Raw genomic sequence first — 15,586 nt, 5'->3', positions numbered from 1 at the left:
AGGTGGAGGATGCCGTGTTAGACACCTACGATCTGGTGTATGACCAGGCAGTGAGGAGCTCGTCCGTCACCCTGCGGCAGCAGCTGGTGGCCATTCAGGACACGGTGAGCGTGTGGGGGGTGGCCTCCTCCTCGTTGGGCGGCTCCGGGACACTCGGCCTCCCCAGGTGGATTGCAACCCCGAAAATGGGTACAGGGTGCCCTCCCAGAGTCAGCCAGCCGGGGCCAGATGCTGAGCAGGGGGTCCCAGGACACGGGCCACCAACGCCCTCTCGGTCGTGGGGACGGGGGGGGGGGGTACAAAGACCTCTCGTCTTCTCCCTCTGACCCGGGCAGGGCTGGCCACCTAATTTGGGGGGCCCGAAGCAAAACTAAAAAGGCTTCTTGTCAAAAAATGAAGAATTTCAAGGTGGCGATAACACAGCATATCAAGCCAGGTGGCCACAGGGTCCTAGCCCGAGAGGCCCAGCTGGGCACGTGAGCCGTCCCGGGCGGGCGGCCGTGGTGACCACTTGTAGCTGACCCTTAGGGGACCTCTCCCCCCGCCGTGTTCTTGCAGTTCCTGTGCTGTGGGAAGAACTCTCCTTTCGGCCTCCTGGGGGGCACGGAGGTCAGTCTGTGTCCAGGAGAGGAGGCCACCAGACAGGTGAGGAGGACAGCCGGGACCCTGGGCTCTCCCTCCCCGGGCTCCTGGAGGCAGCAGTGAGGGCTGGACTCGGCCCCAGGCTCCGTTCACGCCTCCACTGCCTCACGCAGTTTCAGCTCGGGGCTCCCCAAGGCCGGGCCTGCCCTCGGAAGCCTCCAGAAGCATAGAGGGAGGTGGAAGACAGACAGTGATCTGGAGGGGGCTCCTCCGGAAGGAGCCGGAAGTGCATTCGCGGAGGGAAGGAACAGCCTGGCCCCAGTCAGCCCGCCCAAGGGCCTCGGCGACAGAGGCTGGGAAGTCCCTTGCTCCCCAGAGAGGGACGTGGCCCTCCCTCCGACCACCCCACCAGCCCTGCTCCAACCCACCGCCTTCCCTGCTCCCCTCCCCCATGTCCGGGAAACAAACCCACCCCTATCTGTGGGCCAGAGGCTCCTGGCCGTCCTCCAAGAAACAGACAGGAGGTTGCTAGGGCTCCGGGCCCAGCGGGGGAGGGAGGGCGGCGTGCAGGGGAGGGGCGAGGGCAAAGGAGGGCCCAGCAGGGCTGGCAGGGGGCTTTCTGCCACCCAGGAAGAGGCTTCAGGCGCCCGTCTGCAAAGCTGGGCCACAGGCCGCTTGGCGACCTTCCAGAATGGCGGGGTCCCCACTGTAAAGGCCTCAGGGGGTGGGGGTAGGCGCTGCAGCCACCCCGGGAGAGGGCGCTGGAGGGGCTGGGGTGGAGTCCCTGATGGTGGTCTGGCCCCCAGCCTGCCTTCCAAGAGGAGCAGCCACAGGGGGAGTAGGGGCTGATCGGGGGCCATTCCCCTCCCCCCCCCCCCCGCCCCGCCCAGGGCACCCAGGCCAGGCTGCAGCGTCGCGGCCCGAGCTCCTGGGACCATTTCCAGCTGCCCTGGGAGCCAGAGGTCCCAACCTCCCAGCCAGCTGAAGTCAGTCCTGCGGCCCAGGGCCCAGCGAACATGGGGGCAGATAGATGCACAGACAGACGGCAAGCCAGCCTCCCCTCCCCCATCCCAGCCTTCAGAGCAACATCCCGAATGTGCTTCCTTTCTGCAGCCGCCCCAAATGCCAACATCTTCCCCAGACCCAAATGCCGCCATCTGAGTGCTTCAGAGATGGGTCCGTCACCTCCCTTTTCTGGAGGCAGAGCCTCTGCGGCAGCCGTGCCCTGGGGAAGCGCTGGATGGGGATGCCCAGGACCCCAGGCCTCTCCCCCAGTGCTTTCTCTGCCCCTCTTGTTGGCCAGCACCCCCACCCCTCCCCTCACTGATGCTCTGCACCCAGCCCTGGGCCAGGGAGTGAGGGAGAGCCAGCCTGCCCACGGCCACCAGATGCATGACCCAGCACAGGCTGCTCAGGGGGCGCCTAGGAAAGGCACGCGCTGGACCCTGGGGCAGCGACCTCTAGTCCCCACAGAGGTCTGCTCTGTCCGTCCGTTTTTCACCTGTTTGTGACGCCATTCCCCAGAGCCCCCAGGCCCCACCGACTTCCCATCACCCCAGCATTCGCCTTCGGTGGGCACTGCGTGTCTCCGCCTTGGGGGGGGGGGCCCTCGACCCCGGGCAGGGGAGGGGCAGTCAGGGCCGGCGCCTTACGAGCTCTCTCTGCTCAGGACTGCTTGGTGGCGGTCAGGAGCTTCCTGAGGACCTACGGAAACATCGCCTCCACCCTCACTGGCATCGGCCTGGCCTCCACGGTACACTCGCCCTCCCTCGGCACCCCTCCCCCACCGCCTGCCCCTGCATCCACAGGACCCCCCGCCCCGACGGAAGGGCAGACTGGGCAGCCCCAGGCCAGCATCTCTGGTCTGGGGGAACACCGGGGAGCCAGAGAGGACGCTGCTGACCCCAGGGACGCAGTCTGGGGGGTGACGGTGCCCACCTCCCGAGACGGGCGGGAGCCCCGCAGAGCCCAGACCCTTCTAGGGAGGCAGTGCACTCCCCACTGGAGCCGCCGGTGCCTGTGCTGACGCCACCCCCACCCCCCCAGGCGTATGCCGTGCTGCTCAGTTCCTTTCTCTGGTTCGCCTTTCGCTCTGGCTGCAGCTTGGACCGCAGGGGCAAGTACACCCTAAGCCGGAGGTAGGTCCCAGCCCGCCCGCCTGCCCCCACCTCACCCCCCCGAGTGCAGACGGCGGCCGGTGGAGGCGTCTGGGTGCTCGCTGGCCAGAGAGCACCGCCCCTCCCCACTCCCGGGATGTCTCTACTGCCCCCGGCCGCTGGGACCCCCGGACCAGTAGCCCAGTCCTCTAAGGCGGGTGCTTTGGGGGTGGCTGGCCATGTGGAGGGAGGGGGACAGCTGGAGAGCTGCCAGACCGGCCCCCCAGAGACGCCCCTCTCTTCACCCCACTCCTCACCGAGACCCGACCTCACAAGTGCCGTCTCCACCAGCACCGAGAGATAGATGCTTCTGGGGCCCCGCACCAGTCCCAGGCCAAGACCTGTGATCCTGGGGAGCCCCAGGGCTCCCCCTGCACCAGGAGCAGGGAGGACCCAGGCTCAGCGGCCAAGAAGGCCCTCCTGGTGTTCACCAACCCCGCCACTCTGCCCCGGCCTTCCCGTCCTGCCCGGGGCCTGGTGCATTCTAGAACAGCCTCACAGTCCCCTCTGCTTCTTAGAGCCCGTGACTGCCGGCCCCAGGAGCCCAGCTTCTTCAGACGTTCCCCGGGGGGGCCCGCACTCCAGCACCCGATGGAAGCGGACGTTCTCGATGGCCGCCTGCGTGCGAGCAGACCCTCAGGGGGCCCTCAGTTCCTCCAGGACAGCTGACGCTGCTTCAACCACCTGTCCTGCCACCTGTCGGCCCACAGAGCCTGAGCGGGCCTGAACACGAGCCTTACGAGGAGGGTGCGACGTGTTTTCTGCCGCAGCGCGGAGGGACGGGGAAGGAGAGGAGGAGGCCAGCTCTGTTTCAGCAGACAAGGGGACCGGGGTCACTCACTGACTCCGAGGGAACAGACTGGGAAGTGGTTGGAGCAGAGAAGCCACGGGGCAGGTTTGGGCACTGTGCTTAGTCTCACAAGGTCAGAGCCCAGGGCCGAGCCTGGCCGGGCGCCCCACTGGCCGCCGGCTCCGGGGGACCCTACTTCCAGGCTCAGTCCGGCTGCTGGCTGGACACAGGTCCGTGCGGCTGGAGGACCGAGGGCCCCCTCCTTGCCAGCCGCCAGCGGACCACCTCCGTTCCTTCTCATGTGAGGCCTTCACGTCCGAGCCGGCGAGGCAGGCCTGCCCTCTTGTGCTGAGACCTCTGACTTCCCCTTGCCCCCGGCCGGGGAGCTCACTTGCAAGGGTTCCTGTGGCTGCAGAAGGCCCACTGGGAACCTCGTGTCTCTGGCAGAAACCCCACACTTCCGGTGGGGTGTTCACAGGTGCCAGGGCCGAAGGCGAGACTCGTGGGGTGTGTGCAGGAGGGCTCCGTAGACGGTCCAGTTTCCAGGCTGCTCCCGCTGGTAGCTCCCAAGCTACCTCTCTCCGTTCTCTCCAACCATCCCTGAGGGTGTTCACTCTCTGCTCGAAATCGGAAGTCCCAGGTGGAACCCGGATTGGCCCAGCCCAGGCCGAGGCCCCGGCAGAGCTGACCAAGGAGAGAGGAATGTCGGGGCCGTTTAACCTCCTTCTGGGGAGGTCGGGCCTGCCGCCACCAAGACCAGCAAAGGAGGGTCCTCCAAAAGGGAAGAACCCTCTGTGACAGGACGGGCAGGCAAGACAGTGGACACGTGGCCACACACCCCACCGTCCTCCTCTTGCGTTTCCCCCTCGCACGCCCACGCACGCATGCTTCCGGAGGCAAGCGTGTTTCCACCTCATGTATAGCCGGTGGCCCTCCTCCAGTGGAAGAGCTTGTCCCCAGGCGAGGACACCCCAGAGTCTCCTGGGTCCTGCATTCGGGGACAGCCCAGGGTCTCCGGCCATGTGCATTTGTCCTCTGGACCTGCTCTGGTCAGCCTGTCACTCTACAGCTTACAAAACATATTTTATAATTTTTCAAGTTTATTTATTTTTGAGAGAGAGAGTCGGGGACGGGCAGAGAGAGGGAGAGAGGGAGACTCCCAAACGGGTTCCGCCCTAGCAGTGCAGAGCCCGACACGGGGCTTGAACTCACAGACCGCGAGACCACGATCTGAGCGGAAACAAAGAGCCGGACGTTCAACCACCTGAGCCCCCCAGGTGCCCTGCAGAATGTGTTTGAAAGATCACAACCGGTGAGGTGTCCTCTGCACAGCAGTGGGGGAAAGAGGGAAAGAAGATAAGGGGATGTAGTTAAGCTCTGCAAACACAGAACTCAGCAGGGAGGGAATCTCCAGACGGTTATTAAGAGAACAGCTGGGGCACCTGGGAGGCTTGTCCGTTAAGCATCTGACTTTGGCTCAGGTCACGATCCCACAGTTTGGGGGTTTGAGCCCCACATTGGGCTTTGTGCTGACAGCTCAGAGCCTGGAGCCTGCTTGGGTTTCTGGGTCTCTCTCTCTCTCTCTCTTCCCCTCCCCCACTTGTGCTCCGTCTCTCAAAAATAAATAAACATAGAAAAAGAAAGAAAGAAAGAAAAAAGGAAGGAAGAAAAGAAAGAAAGAAGAGAAAAAGAAAAAAAGGAAGAAAGAAAAAAGAAAGAAAAAAGGAAGGAAGGAAAAAAGAAAGAAAAAGAAAGAAAGAAAGAAGAAAGGAAGAAAGAAAGAAAGAAAAAGGGAAGGAAGAAAAAAGGAAGGAAGAAAAGAAAGAAAGAAGAGAAAAAGAGAAAAAGAAAAAAAGGAAGAAAGAAAGAAGAAAAAAGAAAGAAAGAAAAAAGGAAGGAAGAAAAAAAGAAAGAAAAAGAAAGAAAGAAAGAAAAAGGGAAGGAAGAAAAAAGGAAGGAAGAAAAGAAAGAAGAAAAAAGAAAGAAAGAAGAGAGAAAGAGAAAAAGAAAAAAGGAAGGAAGAAAGAAGAAAAAAGAAGAAGAGAGAAAGAAAAAGAAAAAAGGAAGAAAGAAAAAAGAAAGAAAGAGAAAGAAAAAGAAAGAAAGAAAGAAAGAAAGAAAGAAAGAAAAAGAAAGAAAGGAAGAAAGAAAGAAAGAAAGAAAGAAAAAGAAAGAAAGAAAGAGAAAGCGGGTGCGGGGGCAAAACCAAGGCCTTAATATAGCACCATCAAGGCTGGGCGGGCCCAAGCAATGGGCTGGTGACCCACCAGTGCAGTGTCCCCAGCAAGTCTGCCCTCTCTGTCCCAGCTTGGCGGGGTGGGGTGAAAGAAACAGGAAGACAGAGGTCACTAGGAGAAACCAGACCTGGAAGTCTGGGGGCCACGTTGAGGCGCCTGATCAAGATAAAGACCGAGGGGAAGGCCGGGTGGCTGGGCTCCACCCTCCCCGACGTGAGGAGTCCCCAGGCCTCCTTGACACGGGAGCCCCATGCGCTGTGGCGCCCAGACCCACGGTGAGGCCGCAGTTGGCCCGGGAGAGGGTCGCCAACAGCTGGAGAGAGCAGGAGGTCGGTGAGGTGTCTTCTCCCGGACGGGGTCCTGGGGGCGGACGCGGGGTCCGCCGGGAGGTGGCCCCCACCCGCCACCGTCAGACAGCGAGCACACAACCGTACCCCTCGAGCAATGACCCTGGGACGCTGCCCTGTGCCCGTGACCCCGGAGCTGCTGGGCTGTCCTGTTCGGAAGTCCGGGTGCCGGTGGAGGGAGGCGACAGGGCCCCGCCCCGAGGGCTGACCCGCCTGCGGCCTGCCCAGCTGCGAGGGAAGAATGGGACAGGTGGGAGGAGCCCCTGCCTTTGGTTTCTGTGGACTCGTGGGCAGTGGCCAGCAGCCCGGCCCTGTGTCCAGAGAGACAGGGGACGGAGATGTGCCTGCTGCTGGGCCCCGTGGGAGCTGGAGTAGGACCCGTCAATGCCCATCGGAAGGACGCCTTCCAGGCTTGGAAGGAGACGAAGCCACAGGCAGGTGTCCCCGAGTGCTCCGGGGGCAGAGTGGACGGAGCAGGGGCGGGCTGCCGTGCAGAGCGGGCCGGGTGTGCCGGGAACAGCCTCAGTGGCCCGGCAGCCCGGTCCTCATGGGGACAGCGGTGCTCAGAGGGCAGGCGTTCCCCATCCTGGCCAGAAGGAGGCCGGGCTCGGGTCCCTTCCAAAGGGCACAAACAGAACGGTAGCAGCTGAGTCGAGGGGACTGAAACGACTATGTAATGACGGCCGTGCAGCAGGAGATGACGCTGCCTCCCAGCGCAGTGCCACGGGAGCCACGGGAGCCACGGGAGCCACGGGAGAGGCGGGACAGCAGCCGGACCAAGTGTAGTCGCGTGCTTTGGACTTTTATAATCATTTTGCTGTAAAGGATGCGGCCAAAGGCCAAGGAGTGGCCAGTGATGTCATTAAAAAATGAATATTGGGTCTTTGTCTAGTTCCCGGCACACATTCCCTAAAACCCCTGGTTTTGCAGTGTTGAGAGTGTCCCAGGTATGTTCCTGCAGTGACTAGTGGCTTATGGACAGAGACTGGCCTCCCGGGAGCCCAGGCGTCCTGAGAGCCCCCGGAGGGGAGAGGGCGGGAGACCCACCAGCGGCCAGCTGTGAGATCACCCAGGCCCACCCAGGGGGACCGCCAGACAGGCCCCGAGCCCCCGGGCTCGACTGGTGAACACGTGCAGGTGGCAGGAGGGGGGCGCCCCCAGACAGGGGCGTGGACCCCTTCCGCGGCACCTCGCCACCTGCATGCACGCCTCCCATGTGGCTGTTCCTGAGTCGTGTCCTTATAATGAGTCGGTAACCCCCAACGTGGGGCTGGAACTCACGACCCAAGATCAAGAGTCACACGCCCCACTGACTGAGCCGGCCGGGCGCCCCTGACTCAAGCTTTGGGGTCACTGGCCCCTGACTCAAGCTGCTGGACCAAGAGAAGGCACGTCCCTGTGCTCACGGCCTGGCGGTTCCAGACCCGGGGATGGACGCTGTGACCGGACGGGCCTCGGGGAGGCACAGAAGGTGTCTGGGGGCATGGAGGGGGCACGCGGGTCAGCAGGTCACCGCGTCCTGGGCAAAGAGAACCACTGCGTTTCTCAGCCTCCCCGAGGGAGTGGGGTCAACGTGGCCACGTGGCTGAGTTTCACCAAGGGCAAGCAAGGAGGGTGAGGTCAGCGTCTTCTTCCCTTCGAGGTGACCTTGGAGGACACGTGTTCCCAAAGACACTTTGAAGGTGAGGGAGAGCTGGTCGAGCCCCGTGAGACCCCATGCAAGGGAAAAACAAGCACCCTGGGCTTCGGGGCCAGGCCTGCGGTGTGGTCAGCCCTCGCCCCAGAGCCCCTGACCCGGAAAAGCCGCTGAGCCCGCAGCTGGGTGGCCGCAGGCCCTCGGGGGGCCTGCTGGCTGTGCAGACTCACAGGGAGCTGGGGGTGCTCGCTAGGGCGCGGTCGTCGTGAGGACCAGGCGTTCGAGGCCCAGGAGCACAGGAGCCGTGGGTAAGCAGATTGCCCGGGAGGAGGCCGGCGAGTGACGTGAGTGCAGAAGGGCCTGGAAGGACGGGGCCCAAAGGGAGCCACTGGGCTCACTCACGGGGGTAGAGGGAAGGAGGCCGGAGCTCACTCACGAGGGTGGCGTGGAGAGGGCTGTCCCACTGGGAGGATATGGGCACTGGGCCTGAGAAGAAGATTGGAGGCCGGCCTCCGTGGACGTGGCCCTCGGGAACCCCCTCCTGTGCTGACGTCAGACCCCTGGAACAGTTCCAAGGGCACGGCGTTCACATCAGCGTTCTTTAGGGAAGCAATACTGTGTGCGTGTACATAGAAAAGAGGTTTGTCGTAAAGGATGGAGGCTGAGAAGTCGGGGGCGGGAGCAGGGGTGGGGGGCAGGGGCCAGGCAAGACCGACACTCCAGTATGAGTCCGCAGGCAGGAAGACAGTGATGTGTGGGCTCACACAGTCCGCCAGAGGAGTTCCCTCCTTCTCAGTCCTTTCCGGCTAGTCGGGCCGTCAACTGATTGGGTAAGGCCCACCCACATCAGGGAAGGCCACGTTCTGCTCGATCTATGCGTCGAAACGTGAATCTCATCCAGAAGCACCCAGAGACACACCCAGAATCACGTTTGTCCCGATGTCTGGGCCCCCCGTGGCCCAGGTCAGGTGACACAGTTAGCCCTCACACAGGGCTTCTTGTTGTCTGTGATGGTGTGGTGTTCTACCCGATCTCCCCCTTCGGGACCACAGGCTCAGATATGACGAGGATGAGACACAAAGGAAGCCGCAGAAGCTGGGGGTGTCCCTGGGAGTCTGAGCCCGAGCCTGCCGCCTCGGGGAGAAAACATATCCAGCCGGATGCGATGTCCCTGTTGGAGTACTCCATTGTGACACGGGGCCTAACTTCCTCGCAAGGGTCTTAGAGCACCCAGGTCACCCCTAGGCTGGCATTTAGAAGCAGGAGGACGAGAAAGAACTTCGACTATGTGTCTCTGTCTGCTCGGGCGACCATAACTCACGCCACAGACTGTCAAGTCCCCATCCTGGAGGCCGGAGCCCGAGGTCCAGGCATGGGCGGGTCCAGGCCTCCCGAGGCCTCTCTCCTTGTGTGTGGCCGGCCGGCCTCCCCCTGTGTCCTCGCGGGGCCGTCCCTCCGTGCGTGTCGGGGTCCCGATCCCCTCTTCTTGCAAGGACCCCGGTCACACGGGATCAGGACTCCCCCCCCCCCGGTGACCCCGTGTTACCTCAGTCACCTCTGTAAAGTCCCCATCTCCAGATATGCTCACATCCAGGTTCACCATGTGAATTTGGGGGGACGATTCAGTCCACAACACTGACATAAAAGCACGGGACGTCAGAACATACCGCCTGGTGAGGCCGATGCCTCGTTCCCCGTTTCTGCTGGGACATGGGACAAAAGACCGCACACTCGGGGGCCTCAAACAAGAGTTCTGTGGCTCCGCACCGTTCCGGGGGCCAGAAACGGACCTCAGGACGCCGCAGGGCCGCATTCCCCGTGCAGACTCTAAGGGAGGATTCTGTCCTTCCCTTCGTGGCTTCTAAAGCCTCACTCCTCGGCCTGTAGCCTCTTCCTCCATCTGCAAAGCCAGCAGGGCTGTGTCTCAGGATGCGTCTCTCTGCGGCCATCCCCCCATCACCTTCTGCGGCTCACTCCCCCTTGTGGCCCTTGCAATGACACTGGGCCACATCTCCACAGCTCAAAGTCCTTCACTTACTCACATCTGCAAAGCCCCTGTTGCCATAGGAGGGGACATTGCCAGGTCCCAAGGATTAGGACCTGGGTACCTGTGAAGACCATTACTTAGCCGACCTCGGCCAGAAACCCCAGCAGCTGTGTTTCGTGGGGGCCCCCGAGGACACCCCACTTGCCAAGGCAGCGAGGAGTGGAGAGTGGAGTGGCCAGGCTGAGGGCAGGGCTGGACTCTGATGCTGGGACCCAACACGGCAGATGCTCACAAGCAGGGACAGGGTGCTGTCACTGGAGCAGCAAGGAGCCAGGACCCAGGCAGAAAACACGGCTTTCCTGGGAGGACACGGGCGGGCAGGCAGCAAGGCTCCGTCTGAACCATCACAGATACCAAAGATGTGTGGCGAGGAGGCCGAGGGCGGCCATCCTGTTATTGGCTGAATTGTGTCCCCCAAATTCTTGTGTCAAAGTCCTGAGCCCCCAGCACCTCAGGGCATGACTGCATTTGGAGGCAGAGTCTTTAGAGACGTAATTCAGGTGAAACGAGGCCATATGGGTTATTCCGGGTGCGTGTGGGGGAGAGGAACTTTTGGAAGGGCGGACTGGCCCTCTTGGTGTGGACCGGCCTCTCCCGGTCCTGCGGAGAATGGGGGCGGGGGGGGGGGGAGGAAAGCTTGCCACCGTCTCCATCCTCGTCCTGGCCTCTGGCCTCCACACCTGGCCCAGAACGTACGCGGTGGACCCTCCCGGTCTCAGACCTTCAGCCTGCTGACCTGGGGGCCTGCCAGCCTCCGTGAGCGCGGGGCCAAGTCCCTATCATAAGTCTCTGCGTGCATCTGTCCCACTGGTTCTGTTTCTCTGGAGAACACTGACCAACACGAATCCCACCAGAGCAGCAGACGACTCAGCCGCTGGGCCGACCACGCGTCTTCGCCAGGCCAGACGGCACGGGCTCAGGACGCGGCGTGCGGCCAGGGACCTCCTGAATGGTTCCGTTCCTCCCCCGTCCAGAAGGCGTCCTGGGCATCTCTGTCTGGGGGGCCGTCACATCTCCCCCCGACCCTGGGGAGGAAGCGCACAGGGGAACCTCTGGAAGCAGCTGTGACGGGCAAAGGTCTTGGGAGCACAGGTCTGTGTCCACCGAGGGGGGTCCCTGAGCAACCGCAGAGAATGGTCTCTGACCTTGGCCACTCAAATGCTGCCCCACGGGGGCTGTGAGCAGAGTGGCCTTGCCGATAGCCGAGGAAGTCCCTCCCACAAAGGATGACCCCGGTCATGGCTGCTGCCCATTGTCCAACCCGCTGGCCACAGGCCACTGGGGAGCCCCGCTGTGACACCATCCCTTGAGAAAGCTGTTGAGCCCTCTGGAGGCCACCCGGTCACTTCAGACACCCCCACCTGTAAGGGGCAGTCGTCTTCAGCAGAACGGACACTCAGGCCAGGTCAGTCTTCCCCGAGTGCAGACGCTCAGCCCGCCCCACTCGATGAGGGTCTGCAGTGTTGGATGAGTGTCCTGGGCCCAGGGACTGTGTTTACAGCGTGGCAGGAGGTGCGGCAGTGGGCATGGGTCCCCGTGGAGGCCACACCACTCAGAAGTGGCCAGGCCCACAGAGCCCCGGGACAGCCTTTGGAAAGCTCGGCTGAGGCTCCAGCTCGGGGGGAAAACCTTGAGGCAGGGGGGTCACGATGCAGGATGCAGGGTCCACCCCAAATCAACAAGCACAGGCACTGTGTCCCCAACAAGGCTGGAACCAAGCGGTGTTAGCAGGGGTGCAGCCCACCCTCCCAGCCAGTGACCACCCTGTCCATGCCAGGCCGTGTGGCCGGAGGGGGCACAGCAGGGGTGAGGCCATGTGGGCTGGAAAGGGTGCAGCAGGGGCGAGGCCGTGTGGGCTGGAGGGGGCGCAGCAGGTGTGAGGCCGTGTGGGTGGAGGGGGCGCAGCAGGGGTGACGCTGTGTGGGCTGGAAGGGTGTCGAGCAGGGGTCCTACTTTAGACCACAGCTGCTGTCTTGTCACTTCATGTTCTTTGTCCTGACCCCCGCCGGCAGGCAGGACAAGGAGTCCAGTGACTGTGACCGTCGGGAACAAGCGGGACAACAGTCACACAGCAGAGGCCCGGGTGTCCACGCGGGGCCTCTAGGTGCCCCCCTGACTGGACAGGGGAGCAGCCCTCTCAGAAGGGAGTGGGGACCAGGGGCTCAGACCCTTGCATGTGACCCCTCGGCCAAGGGCGGGGCCCGCCGGGAGGGAGGGGAACGGGGCTCGGGTAGCATGTTGGCTGTGGCCCTGAGACGGTGTCGGGGCAGGGCTGTGGTCCACTGTCCCTCCCTGGGAAATGCCCAGGGCCAAGGGGAGCTGGGTCCCCCGAGGTTCACCCCGGGGACAGTTTGTACCAGCGAATGATTCGGGGAGGGAGCGTCAGTCCGTGATTTCCATCAGGCCACCTGGGCTCCCAGGATGCACCATGGCATGAAGCTGTTCTCTCGGGCACACCCCTCCACCTGGTCCCCCTCCTCGGCTGTCCCAAGTCTTCCTCCGGAGTCCTCCCCACGACACACCTGGCCTGGACATCTGTCCCGCAGGGTCTTTTTCGGGGCACCTCAGCCAGCTCCCCATCACCAAGTCCCTAGGTCGTGTCCAGACCCCTCGCTCGGCTGCCATACCCTCCCCGGGGCCTGACAGCCTGCCCCCCCCCTCCGCCCCCCAGGCCTGGCATCCTGTGTGGTGGGGCCTGGCACACCCCCACTGCTTGGTACAATTCTTTTTATTATTATTATTATTTTTAATGTTTATTTATTTTTGAGAGAGGGAGAGACAGAGTGCAAGCTGGGGAGGGACAGAGAGAGAGGGAGACACAGAATCGGAAGCAGGAGGGCCAGGGCCAGGGGCTGTAGACAGCAGACGTCTGTGTTCTCGAGGTCTCGGGGCTGACAGTCCAGATCCAGGTGTGGGCAAAGGAGGATCTGGTCCAGGCACCTCCCCCCGCTGCTGCCCCCCCTTGGGGCTCCTGGGCCGGGAGAGGCATCACCCTGATCTCTGTTTTCACCTTCAGCCCCCTTTCTCCTGTGTCTGCCACGTCCAGCAACCGGGACCCCGTGGCCTAGGCGTCCCCAGCCCCAGCTCTGAGCTTTGGAGCCGAGAAAGACACACTTTCAACCCAACTTCCCATTCTCAGTCCACCCGACCCACCCTTGCTCTGTTTCTGCCCCTGTTTCCCTATTTTGCAAGCGCCAGAGAAAGCCAAATACGCCTTTCACGGGCCGCTCCGCTGGCCACGTCCCCCTCCCCCTCCCCCACCCGCCAAGGTTGACAGCCTCCCATCGGGACACACCTAAAACTTCCCTGTTTTCAGCTTTATGGAGATACAATTCACACACCGTAAAATGCACTCACCGAAGGCGTATGGTTCAGGGCGCCTGGCTCCCTCCGTGGAGCACGTGACTCTTGGTCTCGGGGTTGTGAGTTCGAGCCCCACGCTGGGCGTAGAAATTACTTAAAAGAATTTTTAAAAATCTTAAAAAAAAAACCTAAAGTGTACAGTTTAGTGTTTTTAAAAATACTCTCAGGGTTATGCAACCACCACCACTGATCTAACTTTTCCGCGTCGCAAAAAGAAACCCTGCGCAAACCCGCTCCGACCCTCCCCCCCCCCCCCCAATCCCGCGATGGTCGCGAATCTTTCTGCCTGTGGGTCCGCCCGACACGGACATTTCACATCAATGGAATCATCCAGCGTGCGGCCCTCTGCGTCTGGCCTCCCTCTCCCGGCACAGAGTCCTCAAGGTTTCTCCGTGGTTCGGCCGTGGACGTTTCATTCCGTTTTATGGCCGAGTGACACTCATGTTGTGGATGGACCAGAGTTCGCTGGACCACACTCCTCAACGCCCCGGGGGTTGAGCCGCGCCCCCCCCGCCGCAGCCGTTGCGAGTGATGCCGCTGTGAACGTTCGTGTGCACACAAGAGTGTGCTGAATGCCCCGACAGGGAGGTGCCCGGTCACACGGGAACTCTATGTTTAGCATCTGGAGGAGGTGCCCATCTGCATTCCGGGGCCAGCCGCCCCGCTTTGCACCCCCAGCGGCCACGAGTGCAGCGAGGGCTCCGGTCTCTCCACGCCCTCGTCAACACTTGTCATTGTCTGGCTTTTCCACCCTGGTGGGCGGCGTGTGACTTCGCCCCCTGTGTGCTTATCGACCATTCTGTGTCCTCTTTGAAAAAACGGGTATGCACACCCTTCGTCCGTTTTTTACGTGGGGTTATTTGGGGCGTTAAGAGTTCTTTGCGTGCACTGGACGCTCGTGTCTCATCGCATCTATGGTTTACAAATATTTCCCCCTGTGTCGTGGGCTGTCTTTCCTCGCCACTATCCAGGTCTAATTGACATAGTTGTTCTTACTCTGCCTGTGTTTTTGGCGTCCTGTGTAGAAGCCATTGTCTAAGCCAAGGCTGAGGGTCTGCTCAGCCGCCACACCGAGGGCTCTGTCCACCTGGGACCCCGTGAGCTGGTGTTCGCGTGAAGCGCGAGGCGGGGCCCAACTCCGTGCCTTTGCATGTGAAGATCCACAGGTCCCAGCAGGGCTTGGTGGACAGACTACCCTTCCTCTCCCTGCCTCGTCCCGGGGCCCCTGCCGAGACCACCCGACGACGGGGACTGCGAGGGCGTATTCCTGGCTCTCAAGTGTTTCCCACGGCGGCTCGGCAGTGCGTTTCCAGGGGGGAAGTGGGAGTCCAGTCCTTCATTCTTCTGCTTCAAGACCTGTCTTGGCTCCTCTGCAGCCCCCGCGTCCCCTTGTGGATTTTACGATGAGCTCCTTGAAAGGCCAGCCGGGTTTCGACAGCGACCCCGCATGCCTGGAGGCTGTAGGTTCATTTGGGGAGTTCAGGGCATTTCAGCGGCATCGGGACTCCCGATCTGGGGACACTGGTAGCTTTCCACTCGGTTAGATGGTTTGCATTTCCTTTTGATGATGTTTTGTAACTCTTTGTGCACAAGTGTTACTAAATCCATTCCTGGGTATTTCGTTCTGTTTGCCGCGACGCCTCCGGGACCCCGTTTGCACACTGACCATTGCTCGTGCGTGTTGTTAGCACGCTGCTTGTTTTTCAGACGTTAGACTCTTCTTTTCTTTCTTTCTTTTTTTTTTTCTTTCTTTCTTTTTTCTTTCCTTTTTCTTTCTTCTTTCTTTCTTTCTTTCTTTCTTTCTTTCTTTCTTTCTTTCAAATATAAAGCTGTCCCCTCTGGGCCTGTCTCTGCCAAGTGCAGGGATGGTCGCTGACTCCCTCACGGAGCACACTCCGCATAAACTCCCTGCTGGCTTCATTTGGGTGGTCTTTGCTCATTGCTACAGGAAATCAAGGCACAGGAGTGGGGTTCACGGACTCCCCCAACAGGAAGTGTGCTCCACGGGAGCAGTGGCTCCGGCCCCTGGAGCTGTGCCTGGCAAGAAGCCTCCAGTCCAACAAGCCTGAAGGAGGAAGCTGCCTCCTGCCTCCCAGGGGCCAGGCCCTGCTCCACGTCCCTGGGCATGGGCGTGACCTCACATCCCACCACGCCCAGCAGGTGATGGGCACTGCCACAGATGGGGAAACTGAGGAAGCTCAGAGCCAGACCCGGGGAGGCGGGGCAGCAAAGGCCTGCTCTTCCCACATGCCCAGCACATGGCCACCCTCATCACCCCAGCAGCCTCACCTGCCCTCAGGGTAGCCAGCCCCTCTCAGGGCGCGGCTCTCCCGTCGGGGGGTGTAGCACTGGCAAACCGGACCCCATTCTCTAGCCCCTCACGGTGCTATTCCATGCATCCTGGAGCCAGAACAGAAACCCTTCTCGG

General features: G+C 61.6%; 1 protein-coding gene across 2 annotated transcripts in view; it reads left to right on the top strand.

Annotated features, from left to right (window-relative positions):
* The window catches only part of TSPAN32 (tetraspanin 32), a 34,018-nt gene extending 29,398 nt beyond the window's left edge, over positions 1-4,620 (top strand). For both annotated transcript variants that reach the window (XM_047877807.1, XM_047877806.1), the window contains 5 exons: positions 3-104; positions 559-645; positions 2,252-2,335; positions 2,629-2,720; positions 3,257-4,620. In XM_047877807.1, the coding sequence (XP_047733763.1) occupies positions 3-104; positions 559-645; positions 2,252-2,335; positions 2,629-2,720; positions 3,257-3,407 (516 nt within the window). In that variant the 3' untranslated portion in view covers positions 3,408-4,620. The remainder of the gene's footprint in view (positions 1-2; positions 105-558; positions 646-2,251; positions 2,336-2,628; positions 2,721-3,256) is intronic.
* Positions 4,621-15,586: the final 10,966 nt, after the last annotated feature.

Source organism: Prionailurus viverrinus, chromosome D1 (genome assembly GCF_022837055.1).
Source record: "Prionailurus viverrinus isolate Anna chromosome D1, UM_Priviv_1.0, whole genome shotgun sequence".
Classification (NCBI taxonomy): Eukaryota; Metazoa; Chordata; class Mammalia; order Carnivora; family Felidae; genus Prionailurus; species Prionailurus viverrinus.
This window is presented reverse-complemented; position numbering and strand designations above follow the sequence as displayed.